Genomic DNA, 18,420 nt, shown 5'->3' with positions numbered 1-18,420 from the left:
TTGTGTGTGTAGATTTATAGTTTATCTTTATCTATGGCTTCATCTGTAGGTAGCTATTATAGCTGCCTCGCCTGGATATTGTTTGGGCCTGATAGATCTGTCTGTAGTTCATCAAAGGGGAGCCGAGTGCCTAAAAGCCATCGGGTCCAGCTGAGGATGAAATACGAGCCATCAGCCTTGGTAATGGCTGTAAAATTTCATAATTACACGGCCTTTATTACATTGCATAATGATCCTGAAGCAGTATGGAACAATTAATTAAGATTTTCAACCGTGGCTCTTTCAGAAATTAAAAGGTGCTGGTAGCTGAGAAATGGGGATCTGTCTTGTCCTAAAAGCATTAGGGATGCTTAAGAAATACTTTCCTAGGCACTTTCATTTTTTTGTGTTAAGAGGAACATCTCCTAGTTAGAGAATTGGCGTTAGTCTACCATGCCTGTTATCAAGTTTTTATTCCAACTTCAAAACTGGTATTTTAAAAGGATTGGGAGTAGAAGAGGGCTAAGGGTCTATATCACTCCCCAACTTCCCTTTTCTCTTCTTTGAAAGATTCTGTTCAGGCTCCCGCTATAGCCATTCATCACATTTATGGCTGTTCATCTCTACACATTAAATAAATGCAGGCTCTGAGATAGGCGGTCAGTTAACTGCCTGCTGTAGTGACCAAGGAGTTTCTCTTATACACTCTCTCATATCCTGAGGCATTAAAATTCTTTCAAGAGCTCTACAGTTTTGACAGTCATCCCCAAAGGAAGAGTTTACTGTTTTCATTTATTATCCTGTGAATGCAGCATGTCGCATCTCATATATACCTTTTTTTTTCCATAATCTCATCTTTGCACCCCATAAAGAGTAATTAAATTTGGGGAGGGTCTCTAAGAGCCGCTAGGACTTTGCCATTTTTAAATAATAATAAAAGCTAAAGAAAAATCTGTAGCATCCATGCACATGGGTATGCATTTACCCATGCAGATTGTGACCCGTTTTTACTTTATTTTCCATGTCAAGAAAATTGTGATCGAGATGGCTGCCTACAACCAAATACTAATGAAAACCCAGGGCGAACAAGCCCAGCATTTTTATTATGATGATTCTGAGCCATACCCCAAGCTTTCATCCATGTATTTGATAAGAAATAGATACGTTCCAAGGAAATGTGATCAATGGTATTGTCAATTTCAATGACAGAAAATTTTAAAAAGAAACCCCCAGCATCTTTGTGATTTACACAGAACTCCTGGATATTTGTTCACGTCCAGTATTATTGTTTTCAAATTGGCAATCATCATATAACGTTTGACCGATCTAAATATTTCATGGGAGACTGAAACTTCCCTTGGGCAACCCCAATAATAAACTTTCAGCAGAAAATTTGGAAAGGATTATGTGCTTCAAGGAAGAGCTGCCGCTCAGACTCAATTCTCTTGTTGAGGCATTTAGTCCCTTAATAGGAATTTTCTGATCTGCTGTCATTCTTGTTCACACACCGAGTGTCACTGCCTCTAAAACACTTGTCATTCTTTAATGGAAACAAAATAGTCATTGCAGCCAGAGCTGCAATGTCATTTCACTACCCCTTGCTGCGTCGGCAATAGTGAAAATGACAGAGCGGCTCTCAGTAGGGGTAATTAAAATGTAAATATTGATATTTTATTATTTGAAATTACTTTCCAGTGCGGCATTTAATATCTCTCCATCTGTGCGGCTCTGTTTAGCGGTCATTTTAGTGCAGCTCTGGGATACCAAGCAGCGGCTTGATCCCCGTTATGTCAAAATGCTTGTTGCTGCTTAATTTTGATATCTAATTAAGTGGAAAAGTACAGTCCACTCTGTAATCCATGGCATCTTAACCAGCTGCTTGGGTATATTTAGAATTAATCTCCACTATGGAATCATCCTAATGTATGCAATTAAGAGTCTGCCGATGGCTAATTAGGTGTATTAGAATCAGGCAGCTTTTTTTCTTCCTTTTTTTCCCCCCTCTTTCATTTTGGACTGTTGCACACGTTTAAGAGTCTCTGCCTGCAGAGGTAGCCTTAATGCTACTCACATGGAGTTAGGAAACAGTGCAACTTTCAACAAGATTCATCCCTGGAGGGTAACTCTTATTTAATAACCCTTTGCTTATTCCTTGAATCAAACTCATACAGGAGTTTCTAGGATTTCCTGGATCTGTTTGCAGGATCTCAGTGACATGAAAGGGATTGGTCACAGCAGAGAGGAGAGGTGAGATAGTGAATACAGAGATAAATACCCTTCCCAACAGATCAAAGCAGGGAGGCTGGGAGGCCGTGCAGTGGGTGCTCTCGTTCATTTCGGGAGGAGGAGAATCACAATGTGAGAGCCTTTTACCGCAGCTGCATCTCTCCCTCCTCCATTTACTTTTGAATGGAAGAGTCTCGAAAGAGTTATGATAGGAGGTGCAGGTTTTTGCAGGTTTGGTTTGTATATTATGTATCCGTGGTAAATAGGACAGGCAGCATTTCACGACTGATAACGACGATTCTGCATTCATGTGGTTGAGAAATTCCAAGAGCTGTGTTGTTTCACGTTTTTTGTTTCTTTTTAACTTGGCCAGTTATCCAAATCGGGGGCAGTGTAGAGAGGAAGAAGGGGAGGCAGAGAGGAATCGAAGGGGTTGCCTCTGTTGTCAATAAGAAGATAACTGGTAGCCTCCCCAGTGGATCCGGTAGCAAAGCCGTAATGACTTAGCTCGGCTTGAGCCAGCAAACATCAGCCGTGAACTTGGGAGTAAATATTTGTAAACAGATCTTCATTAACCCCAGAGAAAAATAGTGGGAGAGCCTGACTCTAAACCGAACTCTCAGGGCTAGAAATTCAGAGTTGCTGTTTTTCCATGCTGTCCAGAGCACAAATTATGCCCAGGTCTTTAAGCATAGATAGTGAGGATTTCTAATATTATTTGAATGTGGAGTTTCAGGGTCAGGGTGCTATCATTTCACATCTGTGGCATGCATCTCATGGATAACATATTTCTTCTAAGTTCGTTCATCAATACATATGACACTTTGTTTTTAATGGCCTGAGCTGTAAATCCTTTAACTTGGGTTTATGCAGAAGACCTCCTGGGTTTTGGTTTTTTTTTTTTTTTTCTGTCTCTCTTCCTTCCAGGGCATACGTTGGAGACACTGAGTTGTAGTATCTTTCTACTTGGGGAAAATCAAGAAAAGCACACCTGAAGGATTTTCTTTTTTTTCCCTTTTTTTCTGCTTCACTTGTAGGCAGTAAATGTGAGAAAAGGGGAGAAATTAATGTTAATTCCACAAACAGCAAGTCTCTAATAATTAGGGCTCTTGTTGGAATTTGTGTTTCTATATCAAGGGACTAATAAGGTATATTTGAAAAGATTTGAGGGCACGTTATATAAAATTAATATAGAAATTGGAAGTGATTTTCTCATAGAGATCCCAGAGAGAATCAATTCTTGGTCCTTTAAGTGAAAGCACACAAGATGATCACAACTCCATTCTTTTGTAATTGGTAGCTGAAATAAAATTCGCAAATTTTTAGGTGAGCTCAGTTTTTCACGATGCCACCATCATTCTGTGCCTTCACAAATGGGTAAAAGGTAACAAAAAGACTCCTTTGACTAAATACCCTGAGCCATAAGGCAGCAACTCTGCCTTCATTTATGCAAGCAGGTGCACTGGGAAAAACTTTGAACACTTACCTTTCTTGGATAGGCAGCATTTAATCCAAAATCAGATTAGGATGGGTTGATCATTTCCCCTTCCCTTCTAATTTTTTCATTTTATTAACTCATTCATATATATATATATGAACTCTATGTAGTTTTATATGTATATAGTGTGTGTGTATATATATATATATATAACTGAGTTATTTAATGTATATAAATATATATATTTATCTACTGCAACAGCTTACTCCTATTTTATTCAATATGTGGAATATGCTTTTAGATTCTTCAATATCAGAATATTATGTTATGTCACAAATAACAAAACAAAGTAGCCATGGCTAAGTTGCTATTTATAGATTTCCTTTAATGGTTGAATGTTCCCACGAGAAGCAGTTCATCTTTTTAAAAAAGTTATTACATTGCATGTGGGCAAAAGAAAAACTCACAAAAATTTCTTTTTAATTTAAACTATATTTGGGGGTCAGAAACACAGATTAAACATCAAATATTAGAAATTATAAAGGAAAGTAAAAATGCCAATAATGTGTTGTTTAACAAAAAAAGTTAACCCCAAATTATAGTTGGGATTGTTTTTCCAACAATTCTAAACAGGATTAGAGGCACATCTCTCTCTTGCTAAACTCTGACAAATGACATGCTTTATTAATAACTTAGTTGTTAGTTTATTAAAACTTCGGATGGTGGGCTTCCCTGGTGGCGCAGTGGTTGAGAGTCCGCCTGCAGATGCAGGGGACGCGGGTTCGTGCCCCGGTCCGGGAGGATCCCACATGCCGCGGAGCGGCTGGGCCCGTGAGCCATGGCCGCTGAGCCTGCGTGTCCGGAGCCTGTGCTCCGCAACGGGAGAGGCCACGACGGTGAGAGGCCCGCGTACCACACACACACACACACAAAAAACTTCGGATGGTGAAAAAAACATATATTTTGATCTGAAAATTTATGTTAGCTAAATTCATCTTGTGTTTCCTCCCATATTTCTATTCTAAATGAAAAATGATGGTCTCCAAGAGGCATAATTTGTGTGCCCATAAATCCAAACTCTCAGCTAAATAGCTATGTACAAAAAATGGTAAAACAAAGTTCACACAAAAATAATGTGAACTGACTACCTGACTTATTAAAAATATTTTTGGCCCCCTGCTTGATTTCCTCAAGGTCCAGCTTGATCTTTCTTAACGTAAGTGATCCTCCTTCACTTTCCCAGATATTTACATAGGGCTGTCTCTAGCTGTTCTTGTTCCTGCAGCAGGTGGAAATGGTTCCCCTTCAAAATTATTACATAAGAATGGCTATACAAACCAGTTTGATAAACCTGAAACATGTCTAAATGGCATTTAAATTACATTAGCACCTACTTGTACAGACACAGTGAAAGGTCATAACCGACAAGTACCATCTTCGCTGTTTGTAAATGTCTTTTTGTTTTTTTTTTAAGAATGGTAACATTTTTATTTATTTATTTATTTTTGTATTTATTTTTGGCTCTGTTGGGTCTTCGTTTCTGTGCGCGGGCTTTCTCCAGTTGCGGTGAGCGGGGGCCACTCTTCATCGCGGGGCGGGGGCCTCTCGCTATCGCGGCCTCTCTTGCGGCGGAGCACAGGCTTCAGACGCGCAGGCTCGGTGGTTGTGGCGCACGGGCCTAGTTGCTCCGCGGCGTGTGGGAGCTTTCCGGACCAGGGCTCGAACCCGTGTCCCCTGCCTTGGCAGGCGGATTCTCAACCACTGCGCCACCAGGGAAGCCCTGTACATGTCTAATTTGCTGCTTTAAAGTGGGAAAAGCCATCTCACTCCCTTGTTGCTGCCCAATGGCTGTCCTGTTGCAGATATACCTCTGACAAGTGAGTAGTTACTTAGAACCCATTGTTCTACAATGGACTGAGAGGGAGATGCCGCGTGGGAACGCATTTTTATCGCATTGCCTTTTCTTTGCTGGTTTTGATTTAGGGAGAGGAAACCCATAAGGATAAAAAATGTATATATATACAGGATTTCTCAATCTGCTTGCCTTTTTTTTTTTTTTTTTAAGTGTAGCAAGTGTCTTTATCAATTACGTGGACTTTACCAAAGCTAGATTTGGAGTCTCCTAAGCATTTCTGTAAAAACTGTATAGACATACAGATTTTTATTCCCGCAAGTAGAAAGAAGCAGTGAGCTTTTTCTTTCATTCCTGACCTAAGTTAGGATTTCAGAGGATTAGAAGACTAGCTCCGGATAATAAATTTACACGTTGTCAAAATAATTATACAACTAGGGTAAGTAGAGAAATTAATTACAGATACTTGTAAATAATAAAAAAAAAAGTCATGACATTATCACAGAATCTGTTATGAATAGTTATTTGTAAATATAGGAGAAAGTAGTTAGGCCATATGATTAAAATGTCAACTTTAATTACAAATTTAAAAAGAACTGGCAGAGGTTGAGAAACTTAGGCAGGAGTTTATCAGAGTTTAAGTGGCTCCAGAGAAACTCCTATGTACTATATAGGCACTTATAAGCGGAGCTTTATGTATAATCGGTGCCTTAATAAACACTTGCTGAATTATGAAAAAACATTAGGCAATTTTTTTTGTTAAGCATTCAGATATTTTTGTGGAGAGGGAGAGGGACCTGGTATCTGGAATTTTTATTTCTCTGGAATATTATTGCTAGCCTTCCATCCTTGCCGAAAGCCAGTCTGTGAGTTGTTAAGGAATTTTCTCTCCATTCATTCCTTGGGCACATATTTATTGAGCACATGCTATGTGGCAGGCAGTGATGGAGGTGCTGGGGATACAGCAGGGAGCAGAGAAGAGGAGGTCTCCACTGTTAAGAGCTCAGAGATCATGGAACACACTGAGAAGGATACAGATATACCTATTAGGCGGCACATCATCACACCCACTCCTTTACTTGCTTATGTCTTTACCTTGAGCTCCACTATCCTGTTGTACAGCTTACAACTGTCAATGCCCCTGGATGCTACACAGCAACACTGATAAGGACAGTAGGGATGGAAAGAACTGTGTGCGCTTGATGTCGGAACTACAAAAGGAGAAAACTTGGTGACAGATTCCTGAAAGGCTAGGAGTGAGGCAGCTGGCGGATGGTGATGCTGTTAATCTGGGAAGTAGTGAAGTTGTGAGGTTTGTCATTGGGGTTGGGAAAATAGGCTCAATTTTCAAGGTGTTAAGCCATCTACGGAGGACTTCCCAGGGGAGGGTTTTTCAGGAAGTATGGCACGAAAGGGAGAGAAGGGCCACATAGTGAAAGACATTTCATATTGTGCCAGAGAGTTTCAGTTTTGTCCTTCAGATGTGGAAGCCAATAAAGCGTTTTGATCAGCGAATTGCATAATTAGATTTCATATTTGCAAGAATGCTTGAATAGCCACAGGTAGGATGGAAAAAGGAAACACCAGACATAAGGATTTTGGTGTCCCTGTATCCCAAAAAGAGAAGATGGAGGCCCAAATCAAAACCATGGAGGAAGAAAAGGAGAGGAAGTGTTGGGTACGTTTGGGAGGATGTGTCCAGCCAAACACCCATCTTTTCCTCCTCTGCATTTACATTCACTTTGATCATGCGTGATGGCGCCTACCTACCTCTCCTCATTGTGCTCTAATCTACTTTTACTAAACTGTAAAGTTATAGAGGGCAGGCATTATATCATCTCATGGCTCTGAGCACGGTGCTTTTCTTATCATAGAGGCACTAAATATCAGTGGTTACAGTGGAACCATTGGAAACCTAAACAACGTAGGGCTAGACCCAAACTTTGGGAAGATTTTTGCCACCTTCCCATTTTACAGATGAGAAAGCAGGAACTGGAGAAGTTGAGTCACATGATTAGTTGGTAGCAGAGGTGGCACCCCATGCCAGGTTGACTTACTCCCAATCCAGGGATGTTCGTGGGACCTGCTCACCGATACCCACACGGCCTTGTGCTTCATGTAAGTAGCTCTCAGTTTCTTATTCTGAGTCAGACGGCATTGGAGCTGGAAGATCCTTCAGAGATGTTTGGTCCGCATTTCACATGTGACAGATGAAGAGTCAGCTGTGGGTCTGTATTTATTTGCTGGGGCTGCTATAACAAAGTACCACAAACTGGATGGGTGAAACAACTGTCTCAGAGTTGTCTTCCAGTTCTGGAGGCTGGAAGTCTGAGATCAAGGTGTCTGGAGGGTCGGTTCCTTCTGAGCGCCATGAGGAAGGATCTGTTCCATCCTTCTCTTCTAGCTTCGGGTAGCCTCCAGCATCCCATGGCTTGTAGATGGCGTTCTCGGAGACAGACACAAACAGAGGGAAAACATTGTTTTCCCTCTGTTTGTGTCTGTCTCCGAGTCTAAATTTCGCCCTTTTTATGAAGTTACAGTCAGATTAGATTAGGACCCACGCTAATGACCTCATCTTAACTTGATCATCTACAAAGACCCTGTTTCCAAGTAAGGTCACCTTCACAGTCCTGGGAGTTAGGATTCCAACAGCTTTTGGAGGGCCACAAGTCAGCTTACAGCAGGGACCAAGTTAACACCGTTGGTCGTAACGAGGGTAGAATCATAACCCAGATACCCCAACTTCAAGGTCACTGCTCCCCACACCAGCCTCTTCCCTCATCTGTCACTCCACAGCAGTAAACCCCTAGCTTTGGGGTATTTGACATTATAAGTCTCCTACATACTCTTCAAAAGTCTGTGGAAATGTCTGTCAGCCTTACAGATCCCGAAAGTTCAAGACAGAGTCGATTTGTGTTTATTTTGGAGGTTTGACCTTTACATCAAGAATTACACCAAATTTGATAAAGACTCCTTGGGAATTTCCTGAAGAGGATGGCGCCTGCACATCTGGTGCCCAGGCTGGACTGATTTTCCTTGGACAACTAACTGGTCCATGCCCTGTAATGCACGATGATGGTATTTCTTGACCAGTCCCACTGGGGAAAGCAAGGCAGATTCAAGCACAGTTTCTTTTTCTTCCAAATCAGAAATGTAGCTTCAAAATGCTGCTTTTCCCTCCTCAGTATCCATCTAATCCCAAAGTGAAACTGACGATACCCTTTTATAAGATTTTTTTTTTAAGAGTCCTATATTATATGGTGCTGCCTTCCTTTTTTCTTCATGGCCAAACAAATTTAAGTCACATCAAAAAGGGGAGCTTTCCAGGCAGAACTTTCTTGTTTTCAACTAGTACAAAAAAAAAAAAAAAAAAGCTTGTAGGAAAAGAAAGCTATTAGATGTCCCTCCTTGAAAGCAGCTTCTCCATGCTTGCCTCCATGCTCCCTAACAAGTTGTCTTTCTTCTTGGTTTAGATGAAAGGAGAGAAGTAAAGTTGAGGCCAGGTCAGAAGGAGTTTGGGAAAGACTAAGGGAATTATTTGCTCCTCTGTAGGCATTCAGAGGGGGTGGGTAAGTGAGACTTGCAAAGAGAAGATGTACCCTCCCTGTAGATGTTCTCTGTGTTCTCATTTTGCATTCTTCTGCCCTCTATCTGGTCCTTTTTTCAAAGAAGCCTGGCAATTGTTTAAAACTGCCCACTCACAAAAACAAACCAACAAAAAATTCCTATCATTTTGAGGCTTTCCTGTGCTGCCACCTGGGAATATTTTTCCTTAGCTGCTGTTACACTTTTAATTTGTCTAGCAAGCTGGACTGGGAAATAAGAAACAATTGTTAAAGAAAGCATTTCACCAGTGCCATGGGGGTATGGGGGCGTGTTTTCAATTTCGGCGCCCAGGAGTGGGCTAATTGCAAACTTATTTGGCAGTTCGCATAATCAGCATGAGTCGTCAGTGGCGAGTCGAGCCTGTAAGCTCGGTGAATAGTGATAATTGTGCCCTGGACTGGTGGATACTACCTGTCCAATTCTATTCCCTCCTTCTTTAGTTTATTGCAACTATCCAGATCTTCTACTAAACTGCATAGAGGGTGGTCAGTTCTCCCACATAGATACAGAGTAATTTTTGAATCTGAGTTCTGTCTTTCAGATTTTCACATTTGTCCCATGAAGCCACTATTTTAAAATAATGGCTCCATAAAATCTCTGTGAACCCCACTTGGAGTATGAAAACAGAATTAAAGAAACAGCTATCTTGTGGAATCCACAAATGTTAAAGCAAATGATCAACTTGTGAAGAAAGGAGTGATCCCATTTTTGTCAGTTATTCTTATATTTCACCCAAACCAATTGTTATTGAATCTCAGTTATTAATATCTAGGTCAGGCTAACAGGATAAAGGTTCAAAGGTAGCATTGTATGTATTGTATCTAATGCTTAGGTACTAATATAATAAAGAGATATTATAATATAATAGAGATAATTATTATCATCTTTTATAAAGAAAATGTTTAAATGAAATGCTGCCGGTAGATCCAAGTGGATATTCCAGCTTTCACTTTGGCACTGGACCGTCTGTAGCTGCTTGCCTCTAGCCTCTGCTGCGTTCTAGTCCATGAAGTCCACCTCTATGAAGAAAAAAATAAAAGAGAGGAAAAAGGTCTTAATTTATATATATTTTACAAGCCCCAGAGCTGTGTGTTTTGTGAATCATAGAACAAATGATATGTCTGCTCCTATCTGAGAAGAGCAGCTGACTTAAAAAGAGAGAGTAAGTTTATCACTAACAAGGCTTATGCATCTGTGCATTTATTGATAACTGAGACCAAATTTTTGTGCTATGGTTATTCTTTTCTCCCCTAGTCCACACTCGGTTTATTTATATGGGAGAAGAAGAGCCTAGCTGACGCCATGTTGCTCAGTCAGCTTCTCTCAGTGAACTTCGTTTGTGAGCTCAGTGAGTCATCATGACAGAATTATAATTTTAGCATGCTATGCTATTTGCTGAAAAGTGTCCATTTTTGGTGGAACAGAGACCCTACAGTTCAAAAAACTGTGGGCGGGCACAAATCAATGCCATGATTAAGTGATATTAACAGACACCCTGAAGATTTAAAAGCCTTGTTCTGTTTCAAGGAAGCAACTTGAGAAGAAAATGCCTAGCAGGGGTTAAACCCAAATGCCTTCATGGCAGCCTATTTCTGTCAACACTCTGTTCAGGAAATAAACATTTATGCTTTCTGAAATGAAAGTGTATTTTTGAAGACTAGCTGTCAGATATTTTTTGCCCTTCACACTTTCAAATGCTTAGCCTTTTTTGTAAGTGGACTGCAAAGTGCATCAGTTTGCCAGGCTAAGAAAAAATAAATAAATAAAAGCGCTTGACAAGTGCCATAGCACCACTGTCAACCTCCGAAGTTTCCAGTAGAAGAAGGAAAGAGGGTTGGCCCAGAACATGGTTTCTTCCAGCCTATTACTTCAGGGGTACCTGCCTCTTGAGAAGCTTCCAATCCTTCCAAATTATGTTATTCCCCTGTGTCACCTGGTTTATTTAGAGCACACTGTATTGCAGATAAACACGCTATTTAACTGTGGGTTAAGGTAGCGAGTCCTTCTGCCTGCAGAATGCCTGAGATATGTTAAAGGGCACTGATCCTAGGATGGAGATGGAAGGAGATCAGGATTGTCAGCGATATGCATGCAATGGGCTGGAGCTGGGGAAGAAAAAAAAGGTGTCATGATACCAGTGTATTTTAAAAAGCTGTAACATGGCTGAACATTTAAAACTATAACCTGTCACACACCAAAGATTAAGATCCTGGGATGTACAAAACATGAAGTTCCAATGACACCACTGCAAAACATGTTTTATTTCACGTCGGAAGGAGGTTTCTCTCCAAAGATAGCTAAAGGTTATAGATGCTGAGGACCTCGAACTTGTAGCCCGAGAGCTATAAAACACCACTAAATGCCCAGTGAAAGCACAAACAAGTAATTATCATTTGGATGCAAGCATGCGTGTGCTAATGGAGCCATAGTGTTTTTAGAAAATTCCTTAGACTCAGTTTATTAAAGTATACATTTTCGTCTAGATCTTGGTCATTTAGGTTGTTATACTTTGCTCAGGACTACTGATAAAATTATCATTTTATCCACATGTCTTTATGCATGTAAAATAGAACTAACACTCCTCAAGGCCAGGGAGAAAATTTTTGAGGAATTAAAATATCATCTCGATTATGTATTCAGCCTCCTTAGTGCTCAGGTGGACACAGCTAGCTCATAACAAGGCTGTTTAACAAGGCTGTTACCCAGGCATGTGGGCTGGACAGCTCTTTGTGACAGTTTCTAGATTGCAGAGGTTTGGGAGGAAAGGGTTAAACTGTTGGAATTCAGCTATTTCTAGACCAAGAAGAGATAAAAAAAAGTCCAGACTTCTTTATACTGTGTACAGCATGGGTTGTCTTCTTTTCCCTATGGTTTTGCAAAAATTATACCTCCTCTAATCAGCTTGAAATAGACTTGAGGCAATTCAACAGACCTTTTGTGCTATATCCATCTTTATGCCCTCCCCAGCCTGCCCTCCCAAAAAAGGAGAACCTTTTCTTTACCCTTTTCCTTCTTTTTATTTCATTAAGAATTGAAAGGAAAAGTTTGGTTTACATACACTCTCACACACACACACACACACAGAGAGCCATCCACCTAGAAGAATCAAATTGCAGGATCAACCTAAAAAAATGAAATGTTATTGTTTTTGCTTAATTAAACCCCCAAGAAATGTGTGAAACATTGTTATGGCTGAAAAATTGTTCATTTGTAAATCACAGGGACAAAGGGGACCCCGTGCAACTTTAAAGTTTCCGTGCGCGTAAATGTCGATAGTGTGCCTTCTCCATCATCAGCACTAAATTCACATTGATGCCTCTTTTCTTCTCCGTATTGATCCTTCCATGAGAACGTAGATTTGTATCTGTTAATTAATGCGTCCTGAAACAGCGTTTGTATTAATCAGGCAGATAAGAAAAATTGGATGCCTGCATCCTCCTGACAACCGTAAAAGTGCTGGCCCTGATAAAATCGTGGATGGACCTCAATAAAAAAGTTCCTCCTTCCACTCAATAAACTAATCATCCTGCTTTTAATTATTCGGCAGAAAGATATGTGGAGATTGGAGAATGTGTAAATCTATTTACTAACAGCAGTGTCTGGGAGGGAGAATAGGGCTGTCACAGGAAGGTGCTGCAGGCTATGCGCTCTGTCCATCTGCTGGCTGCAGAAAAACTGCTGCTTGGGAGCATGAAAAGGAACAAGGAAACGAAGGCAAATGGAAAACACCCATCCCTTTCTGCTCAGAACTTTCTAGATGATTATGTTTTCGTCTGCTTCATTTACAAAAGAAATTCGTACATCGTCACTTTTCTTAGCTTAGATATTTGAATTTGCATGACATCTTTTTCTTGCAATGGGGGAATAGAAAAAAAGAGCAATATTGTTTGTTTGTTTTTTGGTTTGTTTGTTGTAAAACAACCCCAAGAGCAAATGGAACCACACCTACTCAGGTTAGATCATTATTTTTCTCTTTTGAGCCCCTGTTAAAAGTTGTTACATCTCTAATGCCAAGAGGATATTTATTAATGTAACCTCACATTGCAATGACAAAAAAAAAAAAGAATGGGAAAAAAAAGACATAGCCAGTCTAAAAGAAGATCAGTTAAGTAATATGTAAGCGGCTTGATAAAAAAATGAAAGAAATGCTTTTTACACGGGCCCTAAGACCCCTTAAGAAAAGCTTGACTAATCCCTCTTGATGATTTTATTAAACGCTTGTAGTTAGTGGTGCCAAGTGGCAAACGACTAGTTTTCTCCAGTGGGCCAGGAAATCATTTCCTTTTCTTTACCATGCTGTAGTTGCTAATATCACAAGTTGCATTATTAATATTTCCTTCCCTCTGTAGAGTTATTGGTAGCAGGACCTTAAATCATGGTACCCTTGTCCTCAAAAACCATAGAGATGGTTGGCCACCTTTGGAATTCCTGAGCATAACCTTGGAAATGAAAGTGAAGTTTTAAGAAACATTTCTTTTTTTAGGAAAAAGTATGTGGTTGATCATCAGGTTTCTCCACTAAGACTTCCTTTTAGAGTCTCGGTCTAATTCCTCTAAAATTTAAATATATATCTTTACTCCTAAGTAAGTTTAATTGTACTACTTCATCTTTCCCTCTTGAAACACGTTTTCTTTTTAATTTTTCTTTTTGCTTGTGTTTTCTCGAGTTCAGAAGGGACTTTAGACATCTGTGCATAAATGCAGACCAGATTTTTGTAAAGGATTGAAGCAGTCATCCAGGTATTTCAGATAAAAATAATATATCATATAGCTACACTTATGGAATGCATATTATAGTGTTTTGCTGGGTTTTATTTTATATTTCCCCAAAACAAAAATTAAGGTACAAGGAAATTGTCTTGCTCGAGGTGAAACAGCCAGTAGCTCAGTGGAGCTAGTATTTAAGTTCAGGATCGGGCTCTGCTCATATCCTGTCCATCACACCTCGTTGCCTCCATATTTAACTTTTTTTAATAACTGGATCTTAATGTCAAGAATAAATTGTGGCTTCTCTATTTGGTAAGGAGGCCAGGCTGCAAAATATTCTACCCTCTTTTATACCAATGATCACCATTTAAAAAAGGAATTCATGCTAAATATCAGGGGGGCAAAATATCCAGTTAAGAAGGCTCTTTTGGGTGTAAGCATACTCAATACTCACTGTACTTGTGACTATTACAGAGAAAGCGTTCCAAATTGCACTCTACTGTGTGGCCTACCTTGTTTCTTTTCCTTTATTTGGGGCTTTTGGTCATGGTGTTTATCAGTAGTAGTGTTTAGCGATGAGGTAGTTGAAAGTTTGACTTCCTGTAAGACAGTCGTGAAGACTTTCGTTAGAAATCAAGTATATTTCAAGATTACACAGTATTTTCTTCTCAAGTGAAAGAAACAAAACGACTTCTTTTCTATTATATTCCTCTCAGCTGTGTCTATAAAACCTCGAGAAAATGCCAACAAGTTGAAGCTGGTTTGTGACTTTTACTTTGCCATTGGCAAAATGATCAGGGGAAATTTTAAGAGTGGCTGATCAAAGCTCAGCATAATTTTGAGCACCGATGCAGAAGACGACTACCGTATGAAACTAACGTTGTATTATGAAATGATGGCTTTAAAGTAACTCGATCTGCCCATCTTCCCATGCAGGCTTCTCCACGCTGTCCCTGGCGGACCAGATGAGCCTTCTGCAGAGTGCTTGGATGGAAATTTTGATCCTTGGTGTCGTGTACCGATCTCTTTCCTTTGAGGATGAACTTGTCTATGCAGACGATTATATAATGGATGAAGACCAGTCTAAATTAGCAGGCCTTCTTGACCTAAATAATGCTATCCTGCAGCTGGTAAAGAAATACAAGAGCATGAAGCTGGAGAAAGAAGAATTTGTCACCCTCAAAGCAATCGCTCTTGCTAATTCAGGTTGGCATATTGACAATGGCCCGTTGTTACGTTTTCTAATATGTCAGTTTTACCCCTTCCCTTAACTTCTTCTTCAGGGATTTGCTAGACCCAGTTGTAAATTCTGAGTCAGCAAAATTATAGTCACTGTAGCTTTCTAGTGAAAAGTTAGAAGAAAAGAAATATCAACTTAAAGGGGATTATTTTTATTTTATTTGTTTATTAAAAGCTGTGACACTTCTACCACCTAATTCACTTACTAACATGAACCATGGCAAAGCAAAAACTCACGTGCATGTGGTGTAAATGGACACTCAGGACCAAATTAGCTCCTTTGTCCTGTTGGCACAAGTGAAAATAAGTGTGAGTTACAATTACAAATCATTCCCCCGCCCCCTGAAAATGCAAATTTTGTAATTGGAATAATATATGTAGTGTTGCTTTTCACTTTGGTTATCAGAGCATACTCTGTTTTCTTCCATTCTTGAATTCTCTAAAAATCAAGTTCTGCTGAAGGAGTATTTCCCTCAGGGGTATTACCTATGCAGTAAGGGTTAAGAATTATGAGAATAAATTGGTCTTTACATGAGAACTGAAATGTACTAAAATAGGGAGCAACCTCTGGTAAGTAAAAATCGTTGGTGCTTTGTTGTTTTTCCCTTTGTGCCTCTCCTGATGCTTGATTGTGGTCTTAAGTCTCTCTTAGCATTTGCATAAAGTCCAGGATAGATCCCTCCTTAATGACGTGCTGATCTTTAGATACCTGCATGTCAATAACACGCTCTGATGCTATGTACCATTGACAGTCACACCGTGCCCCTCCATCTGCTTTTGTTTTGACCCTATCTTTGAACTTTATCTTGGTTGCCGGCCAGTAGTTTTCCCTTTAATTACAAGAAGGAAACTGTCAATAAAATCCGTTAAATGGGATGCAATGAGTGGCTTGAATGGGCGGACGGCTATTTGTTCAAATTCTGCAGCATTCAAGGTATTGACAGTTTGTTTTCTGGGGCCATATGTGACGATCAATCTCAGACTGGGCTCAGCCGCGCTGAAAAATGAAAAACCAGATTGCTTTTGCTTACTTGTGGGTGACGACTTTGTGATTTGGCGTGGTCCTGGTGAGATGAGACCTTCTGCCCAAATTGCCCCCATGAGAGCCAGGGACGCGTGACTGTTTTTAGAAATAATTTTTAATTGATTTTGTAATTAACAGTTCATCTACGATATTGATGCATGAATCCTTGGACTGATAGGAGGCGAATTATTTTCAACAATGAAGTTGTACTTTCCTATTTGTCTTCACAACGGCATTTAGCATTTCACACTTTTAATGGCGAATGTACCCCTCTTCCTTCTAACACCATTCACTTCTCGCTTACTCCCCTGTGAAACTGTAAAATATGATTCTGTATGACAAATGGCATCGTTGTCACAAACCACGAGGAACCCCGTGCCCTGCTCTCTGGAAGACCAAGGTGGGAGATGGGATAGAAATTTTCTGAGAATTTATTAGCTTGCGTGGACTTCCCATTAGATCACCTCTCATAATTAGATGAAAGATTTTGCAGTGATGGTTTGGGAAGAATTTTTATTTGGAGATCATATAGTGATTCTAACGTAAAACATTTACTTGGTTAATTATTTTTAAAATGAAGCCAGTGTGTTTTATATCTTTCGTGTCTCAAATTGCTTTTTGTGAATTATTAGCTAATCATGAATGCTGAGCAATGCTAAAACTTTATCCTCAAAATTGCTAAAATTCTATACTTTTGGATGTTAGATGTATAGTTTATGGCTATGGATTATTATTTAGTTTACCTGAATTAATTAGTAGCAGCATTTCTGTTGCTGCTGTTTAGAAGTATAATCATTAATGTTTTGATATATAGATATTTGTATTCATTCTCTGCTGTGAGGCAGAGGAGGTGACCTACTTTCAAGCAATGACTGGTGATTAAAAAGTTTAAAGAACTAGTCAGTTTATTTTTCTTGTATTAACAGCCAGAAATAGTCAAACAAACCCTCTCTTTTTTCTAGCATAGTATTCTGTAGCATTTCTTTTTTTCTTAAAAATTTCTCCACCTCACAAAATTCTCCTGTAAGTAATTCTAACATTTTTTCAGCGTCTCAATACCAAGGAAAATTAATTGAATCAGAGTCCATAATAAAGGAGTAATGACTAAGTCCTATAGGGACTATTTTAATGTCTAAATTGTGCCACCTCTCCTGTGCTGTATAAATATGGCCTTTCTCTCATCCAGCCAACCTGCAAGCCTTACCATTTTACCTTGGGATAAACCACTCAGAAAGGCATTTTGTTTGAGACTGTCAATATGATGCTATTTTATTCCATTTTTTTACCGTTATTTGGAGGACAGCAGTAAAGTTGCAGATTCAATCTTGCTGGGAACCTGTGTTTCTTAAGCTGCTCAAACACAACAATATGAAAATATTTTAATACTTTTCATAAACATACCAAAAAGCTTGTAGATTTTCTTTTAGTATTTAGAAATTTTAGACTAACATAAGAGACTTTTGGCGGAGAAAAAAAAAATCTACTTTAGTGTGATTTATATAAGTACCTCAGCGTTCCCCGTATGGCTGTAGGTGTAAACAACCATTGTCTCATTAATCTAAATTTCAGCTTATTTTAAACATCTGTCTTTATTCAATAATTATAAATGTTGTGCTTATGCTTGGCAAACAGGGAATTGGCTTCCCGATAATGGCTGTCATATTTTTTGTAGCTGTGTTTCTGTCACATATGAATTCAGGAATATTTATAACAGCAGAAAGCCATTGGAAGTGTATTCCCTATCTTCAGGTACATAGCCAAAAAAACCAATATATCATGAGCTAATACTGTAATTATCACATTCAGATCTTTGAAAACCCTAAATAATTGTTCCACTGATTTTTGAAGGTAAGAAACTAACTGACTCACTTAAACTACATATTCTCTGTTTTGGAGTGCCAACAGCCTTTTGAGAAATACTGCATCCCCAATACATCTCTGTGGGATTGAATTTAAAGAGGAAAATCTAGGTCACAATTTTAACATTGTCATTGTAAGGCCCCGGCTTTCCCACACGTACACCAAGAGGTTTAGACTAATCTCTAGAATTCTTTCCATTTGGGGAATTCTATGATTCTAGAATTAATTTTATGTCTTTATGGGAAAATATAGTGAAATATTACTGCCAGCATTTTGGGTAAGATTATAGCACATGATTCTGTTCTCTCAATTGGTTCTATTGATTCTTATGTCTAAAATTTGTTTGAAACTATTATCACTGGCCCCAAGGTTATATACTCACCTTTACATAGTGGAAGATTAAAAGCAGTTTAAGATTAAGAATTGCTTTTAGTCCGATCATTCTCTTTGGCTTAAGTCACAAGACCTTCAACTCCATAGCTGCCCCTCA

General features: G+C 39.3%; 1 protein-coding gene across 32 annotated transcripts in view; it reads left to right on the top strand.

Annotated features, from left to right (window-relative positions):
* ESRRG (estrogen related receptor gamma) overlaps window positions 1–18,420 on the top strand; it is a 665,923-nt gene that overhangs the window by 634,505 nt on the left and 12,998 nt on the right. For all 32 annotated transcript variants that reach the window (XM_055084019.1, XM_055084015.1, XM_028488318.2 and 29 more), the window contains one exon: window positions 14,744–15,013. In XM_055084019.1, the coding sequence (XP_054939994.1) occupies window positions 14,744–15,013 (270 nt within the window). The remainder of the gene's footprint in view (window positions 1–14,743; window positions 15,014–18,420) is intronic.

This window comes from Physeter macrocephalus, chromosome 4, assembly GCF_002837175.3.
Source record: "Physeter macrocephalus isolate SW-GA chromosome 4, ASM283717v5, whole genome shotgun sequence".
In the NCBI taxonomy this organism is placed as follows: Eukaryota; Metazoa; Chordata; class Mammalia; order Artiodactyla; family Physeteridae; genus Physeter; species Physeter macrocephalus.
Note: the sequence above shows the minus strand (reverse complement) of the source record. Positions and strands in the feature narration are given on the sequence as shown.